At 36.0% G+C, this 9,506-nt stretch overlaps 1 protein-coding gene across 9 annotated transcripts; it reads right to left on the reverse strand.

Annotated features, from left to right (window-relative positions):
* Positions 1-1,242: 1,242 nt before the first annotated feature.
* Positions 1,243-8,095, reverse strand: LOC104612277 (uncharacterized). 9 transcript variants are annotated; one of them, XM_088894431.1, is made up of 7 exons: positions 7,840-8,092; positions 7,642-7,745; positions 3,042-3,567; positions 2,878-2,961; positions 2,730-2,774; positions 2,541-2,642; positions 1,243-1,966 (listed from the first exon to the last, which is right to left on the reverse strand). In XM_088894431.1, exons 3-6 carry the CDS (start codon positions 3,399-3,401, stop codon positions 2,562-2,564), a joined length of 570 nt encoding a protein of 189 aa, XP_088750557.1. In that variant the 5' UTR covers positions 3,402-3,567; positions 7,642-7,745; positions 7,840-8,092; the 3' UTR covers positions 1,243-1,966; positions 2,541-2,561. The 9 variants fall into 9 exon arrangements, 5 of the variants coding, with proteins under 5 accessions (XP_088750557.1, XP_088750555.1, XP_088750559.1 ...); XM_088894429.1 differs by lacking the exon at positions 2,541-2,642 and adding an exon at positions 6,635-6,747 and having other exon boundaries at positions 7,840-8,079; XM_088894430.1 differs by lacking the exon at positions 1,243-1,966 and adding an exon at positions 1,973-2,454.
* Positions 8,096-9,506: the final 1,411 nt, after the last annotated feature.

Raw genomic sequence — 9,506 nt, forward strand, 5'->3', positions numbered from 1 at the left:
TTTTGCTTAAACTTTGTCAACGTTGTAAGAGAGATAGACTCAGTTGGCTCTGTTTCAATTGCTTGTCTTTAGAGAGCCACTTCCACCAGAAAATGACCAAGACAATGAAGAGGGCTAGAGTCAAGAATGCTACTTAGTATCACCAGAGGAATAAATACTCAGATCACTGCTACTACCATCTCCTTTGTCATGCTGGCGAAGAACAAAAGATTAACATGTGTCTGAGGAGCCAAAAATGACAAAGAAAGTTGGTGAAGCACTTTAGATCAAGATGCACTCTGGAAAACAATAACAAACCACCAAAATCTGACTAAGAACTGAGCGAACATCACCGCTACGAGCTACTTTCTGTGACTAGAGTATGGGATGGGGAATAAGTGGGAAAAGAGGATAGGGAGGAAAAGAGGGTATGAGTGAATGGAAAAGATGAATGAAAGAGGAGGGGGAAAGAATTGGAAAACCGGAGGCTACTACTGCTGCGTTCTTGCCTTAAGGATGAAGACAATGAACAATTCTTCAGTAATTTGGGTGATTCTTGATTGTTGGTGCTAAATCGATGGTTCTTGATTGTTGGAGCTAAAACAATGAACAGTTCTACACATAAAGTATGTTTTGGTTTCGTTTATGTTTATTGGAGGGGCGTTTATCAGATAAATGTTTATTTGATAAACGCTCACTTTAAACGTTTTTCCTTTGGTTGTTTGGTCGGGCCTATTTTGGGCATTTCAAGAAACGCCCCTTTACAACTCAGCACAATAAATGTTTTTTGCATATTAGTTGTTTGAAGGCGTGTTTCAAGAAACAACCATATGGGTTTCAGTGTGACACTTTCACTTGGATGCATATGAGCCATTAGTCAACCAAGACAAGAAAGGGACCTAACTCCACCATGACCTCATCCAAGACAAGAAAGAAGGCAAGACATTTTATGCACCCCTCATTTTTGGACATTTAAACTTCGTTGGGTTAGTTGGATCCAATGTATTAAAAATGTTTCTAACACATTGGATGTGGATCAACCCAGGTTGGTTTACCCAATGATAAATTAGACCCAACCCAAAAGTTAAAAAATAAAAAAAGAAAAAGAAAAAAAAAACCTCAACTACAATGGCCCAGACTCACCTATTGAAAATCCAAGACCATTTAGGTTGGTTCACTCTATTAATCTTAGGCTCAATTTGGAAAGAATATAAATGTAAATATATACAAAATGATACAAAATACAAGGTTTTGCACTCTACATATCTGCATTTGTATTTGTATTCCTTCCAACTAAATATTACACTTATTGCATCTAAGATCTTGCATGCATGCTTTTCTTTGCTCACAATAAGCCATTTAAAGTCTAAACTATTAAAAGCCAATATTCTTTTCAGGACTAAAACGTAAAAGTCCAAATCAGAAGATGCATAATTAGAAAAAGATACAATGTACCAATATGTGTACCTCCAAGGCATCTCTCTCTCTCAGCTGCATCCAAGAAAATTGAAAAAATAAAATCACAAAAGGCTTATGTGTTCCATACTAACAAGTATGCAGTGCTAGTTAACAAGTCTGATAGGTTTTTGTATATAAGCCTATATCACTATGACATCTAATAAGTTTTTGTACGTAATTAAATTCTAAAAAGTCTACGTTGCTAGACAAGTTCCATATTTTTATCATTTTACTACATAATCTTGAGTACTAGAACAACCAAGCATACCCATGCCCAAAATATAAAACATAGGATATTGCAACCATAACAAGCTAACAAAGCAATGTTACTATTAGTTGGTTGTGGTTGCACAAATGACGAAGAGCGGTGTCATTTTGGGGCATCCCTATCGGGTGTTGGTATCTCCCATTGTACTGGTCTACCCATATGAAAGAGCCCCTGTGATCCCCTCTCAATGGACATGTGCAATGTCATTTCTCCATTTCCACATGAGCACATCGGCAAAAAAACTCCCTCCATCATTAGCATCTGCATATAGTTTTATATGGCAATTGTAAAAACAAGTATCATGATTAAACTAAATGGTAACGTAAAAATGGAATGAACAATTGCAAATTATACATGTCCTGCAATGTAAGCTAAAGTCATGTTATCAAACTAAACTAGTGCATAATAACTATACGAAATAAAAATAAATTGAACCCAATTCACACTAAACTACAAATATGCTAGTGTGTCTTCCGATATCTCTCCCATAGCTCATTAGCAATCTGATCCCACACTGAGTTGATTTGTGAGTTGTTACTAGAAGCATGTTCACCATCATGCCCACCATTCACCACCACTTACTTCATCATCTTCATCATCTACCATTTGTTCATCAACCCATATGTTTAGATCTCCATCCTCACGTGCCTCTCTCCTGATGAAGTATAAGTAATGAAGCATGCCATAACTACGAACCATTGCAAGGACATATCATAGCATGGCATGTTCTTCAAGATTGGAAATTTACCCTTCAATACACCAAAACATCACTCTATTACGTTCCGTAGAGATGAGTGCATATAGTTGAATAGGTTTTCCTTGGTTCTAAACCTACCTCGTTGCCCATGGAATCCACTTAAGTGATAAAGCCGACCAAAGTATGGTGTGATATAGCCGGGTGCATTAGCAAAGCCAGAATCAACAAGATAGTATTTCCCTACATGTATATAATGAGGAGAATATACCATTACAATGAAGTCTACTAATTAATGTAGTAAGATGATGATGAGATAATTAGTCTCACCTGGAGGAGGTTCTGGGAAGCAGATGTTTGACCTAGCAATAGCTTCTGCATGTATCCTAGAATCATGAGTTGAACCATCTCACCTAGTGTATATGAATTTGAACATCATGTCAAAGGCACACAAGGCCAAGACATTTGATGTACAAACCTTCTTCTTGCCTCTAAAGGGGATTTTCTTGTCATGTGGTACATATGCTGAGACATGGGTGCCATCTATATCCCCCACACAATCCTAGATACAGAGAGCACAATTACCTTAATCCACTGGTATAATAAGATTTGGTATAAGCAAATATATGTTAATTCAAGTACCTTAAACATGGGAAAGTATCTCTCTGATCTTCTGATGTGTGTCGGTGTCTCTGTGAAGGATGGTGAAGTAATGAGCTCCTTCCCTAACTTACATATTGCTCTAACAACCTTCTTTATGTGAGTGTTAATGGTCCATGTTGAATGTTGAAATTGCTTGGTCATTGCACAGTTTCTATCATTTTGGCTTATGGTGAGTAGGAACATTGCACGAGACTCCTCAACTATGGTCCGTCTTGTGTTTTTTAGAAGACCCCTCCCCCTAAGCAGGTCAACAAAGTTTTTGAATACATGGTGTTCCATCCTAAATGACTCATAGCACCTATCTAGGTTTTCAAGATCGTTTAGTATTTCTTGCCACATATAATTCTGTCCAATCAAAGAAGAGGTGCGACAAGGCAGCTTAGTTAAGCTCGATGCATATGTCTCTAATAACAATGGGATAACAATTGTGTTGACTACTATTCATCCTCATCCGATGATGAACTAGTCTCAACCCTAGTTTCACGACCACTATGAGGAGGCATTGCTGCATCATAAGATCCACAAAGCAATAAAGCAGAAAACCATGAATAAATGCAATATATTTCTACCAAAAAGCAATCCATAAAGCACAAAGCATTCCATTTAACCATTCCACCGAAAAGGAAAAGAAAATTTTGAAACCATAAAGCAATATGTGAATCAAGTTAACAAAAGTTCATCAAAAACTCCATAAAAACAAAGAGTGCATCACAACCTAAGTAATGTTAAGTTAACCAAGTTTTATGTCTCAAAAAAACAAACAAAGACATGTGAACAACTAAGGCTAATCAAACAAGCTTGATGCCAGTTCTCATCCTCAACCAAGGCATGTAGCCATGTAGCCCTCAAATTTGGATCCATTGCAATGAAGGACCGCCTCTAAAAGTCCTCTTGAAACAACTTTGTTGCTTTGACGTAGCAAGTAGCAGGTAAGACATGGACTCGGTACACGTCATTAAGCATTTTTATGCATGTCTCCAAATTTCTAGTGTCAGTTACTATTTGTTGCACCTCTGTTTTTTCACTCTCCATGCGTTCCTTCTACATCTCATACTTTAGCTTACTAGCCTTTGTTCAATTACCAAAGGCTTTCTCAATGCTCGGTGGCAAACAAATCTTCTTTCCTTTCCTCATGGATGAAGGGGGGTTGCCAACTCTTTTGTGCTTGTCTCCCCCTTGTATAGATGTGACATTGCCACCAACATCTACAATGTTTGGACTAACTTGAGATTCACTTGTATATGGTGTGTCATGCTCTTTCTCGCTAAATGTGGGTGAAGAGTGCACACGTTGTGATTGCTCAGCTACAATGTCCGGGTCTTCATCATTACTATACATGTGCTAACTAGTTGCATGTGTCCCATCAAAAATATAATGCAATTCATCCCAGTGATGATAAACCTTCGTTTGATACTTTTTAACCCATTTATTATTATGCAAATATACACACAAAATCAACATTTACCACTACACTCATATGTGAAATGAATCAACTCAAATACTACTTACTTTGCAGAATTCGTCCTACACTTCTTCACTAGTTGTAGGCATCATCGTCAGTGGATCCATTGCAAAGCCAATGTGGTTAATAAGAGACAAATACCCCGATTGTCTCTTCTTTAGTGCATGAAACTTGTTTTTAAACTGATTATGATGGTAAGTCTTCCTGTGAATCTCATTAAATTTGGTCCATATATAATTCCATCCTTCAGTGTTGAATGTTCCTATAGGCCTGTTATTGGTCCTTACCATTTAAACCATTAATTTTATAAAGGTTTCTTCTTCCATGTCTGACCGCGCTGCACTATCTACCCCGCTTTTGAACTCATCCCCTTCAATTGGTTGTGAAAACATCCTGATATACAACTCTGTATGCAGAAATACATATGTTGGATTGACAACATTATTGCAAAGAGGGTATGGTGATTGGAACTTGGAAGACATTAACCTAACAAAAGTTAAAAAAAAAAAAGAAAAAGAAACAAAACTTGAAACTAGGTTTTCTCTCTCTAAAATGGTGCCTATTCTCAGTCTCTTTGGACCTCACTAATCTATTAAATAATTTAACAACTGATAGCAAACGTCTTCAATACCAAAACCTTTTTTTGTTCCAGTAGCATTTCTAATGATCATTTCCAGTGTCACATTTACTTTCTTCCTTTCTGCACAACAATAGGTTTTGGCTTTATCTTCCTATGTAATTGAATTCCATATTTTCTCTACTTGTATTGACCAGGTTGTGAAGGAGAGTGGATAGGAAATAAACTAAGCGGGTTCTCTTATTAGATGCTCACTTTCCACAACCCATGGTTGAACCCCACTACAAAACCCATTGGATAGGTTAAATAACTAAACCAGTCCACATTTCCTTGCATGGGTGTTAGTGGTCATACGGGTAATAACATATTATATGGTTTGTCTTGGATGTAAGCCATAATCTTGAAATGGTTTGTGATTGAAGCCTCTCTGTTCTATCACAATTCCTTGGAGCACTAGGGAAAGAGTGGAGTGAAAATGGTCCAAAACATGCATGGGTAACGGATAGTATGTTGCCAATATTTGCAATTGGCCTGTGAGCTATTTAGAGGTTATTCCTCCTCTTGGAAAACGCCATGGACCTGAAAATCTTCTTCCTATCCTAAGTAGTAGAGAAGGTTGAATTGAATCGTTAATCTTATAATAAATTCTAAGATCATTTCTATTTTTTTTCAAAAACTTCCAAAAAGTTGAAAATATACAACTAAAAACTTAAACCAAGAGAAAATGATTTTACCCCATTTTCAGTTCATACCCATCATTTAAGTCCAACCTACCACCAAGTTTATCAATCATACACTAGAAGCAGTAGTTGATATAACCAATTTTCATTCCAAAACCTATTAATTCACCTATAGTGCTTTTTCCTTCAATACACACATGATGGAGAAAACAAACCCAAAATGATCTTGAAATTGGTCTTAAATAATCCAAACTAGTAAAGTTCTTATAACAACACAATGTCAATAATCACATTAACTACAATTATCCTAAAGTTTGAGAAATAGTCCATAAAGTTTTTCAGGGAAGGACTCAATGTTTTGAATTAAAGATCCTACAGGGTTTGTGATTTGAATTGTGAATCATATAGTAAATTATAAGATTTTGACAACTTTTGATCTCCTGATTGGAATTTCTTCAAAATATATTCTACATGCTTCTCAGGGCTAGTATGCCATGGGTATCCATATCAGACATCTGCGGTACATTTGGTATAGTAAATTATAAGATTTTGACAACTTTTGATCTCCTGATTGGAATTTCTTCAAAATATATTCTACATGCTTCTCAGGGCTAGTATGCCATGGGTATCCATATCAGACATCTGCGGTACATTTGGTGCTTCTTAGCTGTTGACACCTTTGGAAGTTGGAATACCATGGATGGATAGCACAGAAAACCTGTTTTAAGTCCTTATTAAGCCTTAGTCAAAGTATATGCTTCAGTCAGGGACATTTCTTAAATGGCAACACACCCACATAATTTACCATTTTGTGGTTATTATTTATGGGTGTAAGTATGTGTGCAAAGCATACCTAGTGTATAATAAGATAGTGCCATGGGTTTGTTGGTGAGAGTGACAATGCTATTGTCCTTGTAGATACAAGACCAGTGCGTATAGGATAAGTTGCCACTGGATGAGTTGCTTCTGTAAAATCAAGGATCATCATAAAGCATTAATTTGGAAAAAGGGACATTCTCATACTAGTTGGTTATACATAACCAATAGTTTACCCTAGTCATTGACTGCTTCCACATATATTTTGGAGATTCTTGCCATGTAAGATGGCATGATTACCAAAAGGTCCAAAATATCCCATGTTAAAAAACACAAACACCAGTAACATTCTCATAATAGTTAGTCATACAAAACCAGTAATTTACCCTGCTCATTGTCTGTCTCCACTTATATTTTGGAGATTCTTGTCATGTAAGATGGAACAATTGCCAAAAGATCTCTAAGCTTACTTGTTAGAGTATGATTAGTTTGCTTCATCTAACAACTAAATGCAAATATTCAAATACAGCATCAAGGCTTCGAGGTAAATAAGTAGTAGGCATATCCTTAAAGGCAATATTTTATATAATTATCCTTTGTAGCAAAGTCTGAAACTGGTATATTCATCAAATCAGAATTTAAATGATGAAAGGGGTTGGCAAGATTGTAATTCAGGATTGTTGGCCAGGGCATCAGGGCCATGTGTTCTTAGTCATCACATAAGAAAAGCAAGGGCATTAACGTCTAGTTTGAACAACTTGTTCAAATGGATCTCAAGATCAAGAAAAAAAATTCTGGCTGGTGCTCTTGCAAGGAGAGGGTAGAACAATTAAAAGTTTCATTGATGGGGAACTGAAATTTTAGAAATTAAAAGTTTTACTTTGTTCCTAAAATATTAATGTTTTTACTCTTTCTTTTTAATAAATAGAACAATAATGTATATGAGAAAAATGAAAATAAATAAAGAAGCATCAAACTTTGTGGAGCTTATCTATAAAAAAAAAAAAAAAAAAAAAAAAAAAAGAGAGACTTTGTGGAGCATACAAACAACAGACTGGTTCAGAGGAGGGGAATGGTAGCAGCAAGGCGAAAAGAAGCAACGATTTGCAAGGGATTAGCGGGGTGCCAATGGAAAATTGGTTACAGAGCTGCAAAAACAAGGAGAAAATGTCATGACTCGTTAGAAAAACACCTTGCTAGCAGCAAGGCGAGGGATTAATGGGGTGTTGACGACGAACTTACCAGTGTCCACTAGTCAACATCACCGTGTGAAAAGAACTCCCTGATCCACCGATCGTCTGCGACATCCACTTATCCCAATTCGTGGTTAGGGCTTCAAAAGATATTCACAATGCAGCATATCAGAAACCAACTGTGCCACATCAGATTACACATCAGCGCCACATCATACATGCCTTTCGTGAAACTGCTAGCCGTTGGGGAAGCGAGAATTTGACGCTTCCCTAACGGCTCCTATCTCGAAAATCAATGAAAAAACGTTTATCAACATTTTTTCAATAAATACTTGCACAAAACAATAATTTCGAAGCCAATAAACATTTATTAACCTAAATGCTGATATGGCGCTGAGGTGGCAGCGTTTTTTCAATAAATGTAAATGAAACCAAACACCCTTAAAATTATCATATGAGCATTGGTTTTGGAAGAGATAAAATTTTGGGTGGCCTTTGATAAATCTGAAAAGTTAAAAAGATATTAAATATGTCTAAAATCTAAAAAGAGGCATCTTTCTAGAGGATCTGAATCCATAAGTTTGTTTGTGTTGGATCAACCCTTTATCATCTGAAATTTACTAGTTTTACCACTTTACCCCTAAAACATACAATTTGGAAAAGTTGAATTCAATTTACGTTATCTCATAAAAAATAATTATCAACCTCAAAATAATATTGAAACAATACAAATAATAAATAATAATTAATAATTACTAATTAATAAATGAAACGATTAAAATTAAAAAAAATAATGATTATAAAAATATTAAAATAATTAATAATTTACACAAATAAAAGTTAAAATAATTTTTAAAAATTAATGAAATAATTAAAATTTACTAGTTAATAAAATAATAAATAATACAAGTAAATTTAATAAAAATAATTAATGTTTAATAAAAAATAAAAATAATTAATAATTAATAATTAATAAAAGCATTATTATTATTCACCGTACCACCACTACTGCTTGTTGCAGTGACGGTGGTGGTGGTGGGAAGATAGGGGAGGGAGAGAGAGAGGGAGAGAGAGAGAGAGAGAGAGAGAGAGAGAGATCACTACAAGGTTGCAACAGCAGTGGCGGGAAGACAGGGCGAAGAGAGAAAGAGTGAAAGCACGTGCACGAGAAAAAGAGAGAGAGAGGGAGAGAGAGAGAGAGAGAGAGAGAGAGATGTCGAATATTTAGGTTTTTTGGGTTTGGGGGTATCAGGGGTAACTCGGGTCACTTATGAAAAATTGTAAGGATATTTTGGGCATTGGGCCGGCTCTAAAACGCGTCTGAGCATGTTAAGAGTCGACCCAAGGTCTATGATTTTCAGATCTGAAAATCAGTTTCAAACCCAATTTAAGAGGTATTACCAAACAAGGGGTGAGGTCTAAAAAGTAACATTTTCATATTCAGACTTCTAAAAAGTGCAATCAAACAACACTTTGGAGCCCATGTATTTCAGATTTGAGAAGGTGGCTAGGTTTTGCATAGAGTAATGTTGGAGTCAAAGCTAGAGTTTGCCTTGAATTTGTTGAGTGAAAAAAGAGGAGATGGTCAGAACTAGAGAGGAAGACACCTCCCCAGAGTTGACAACATTGGGTTGCGATGGTTTAAGTTTTTGGCCTTTTATCGAAGTTAAAAAAATAATGAGTAAAATAGTGTTTTTCATCTCCTTATTAATGAAC

The sequence above is a fragment of the Nelumbo nucifera genome, chromosome 1 (genome assembly GCF_055504915.1).
Source record: "Nelumbo nucifera cultivar China Antique chromosome 1, China Antique-T2T, whole genome shotgun sequence".
Classification (NCBI taxonomy): domain Eukaryota; kingdom Viridiplantae; phylum Streptophyta; class Magnoliopsida; order Proteales; family Nelumbonaceae; genus Nelumbo; species Nelumbo nucifera.

Excerpts from the sequence above, each read along its gene's own strand:
- LOC104612277 (XM_010279647.3), bottom strand. The coding sequence starts at position 3,401 with ATGTGGCAAGAAATACTAAACGATCTTGAAAACCTAGATAGGTGCTAT. Across the intron at positions 2,962-3,041 it reads GATACTTTCCCATGTTTAAG|GATTGTGTGGGGGATATAGA; the intron begins GTACTTGAATTA and ends CTCTGTATCTAG. Across the intron at positions 2,775-2,877 it reads CCTTTAGAGGCAAGAAGAAG|AAGCTATTGCTAGGTCAAAC; the intron begins GTTTGTACATCA and ends GGATACATGCAG.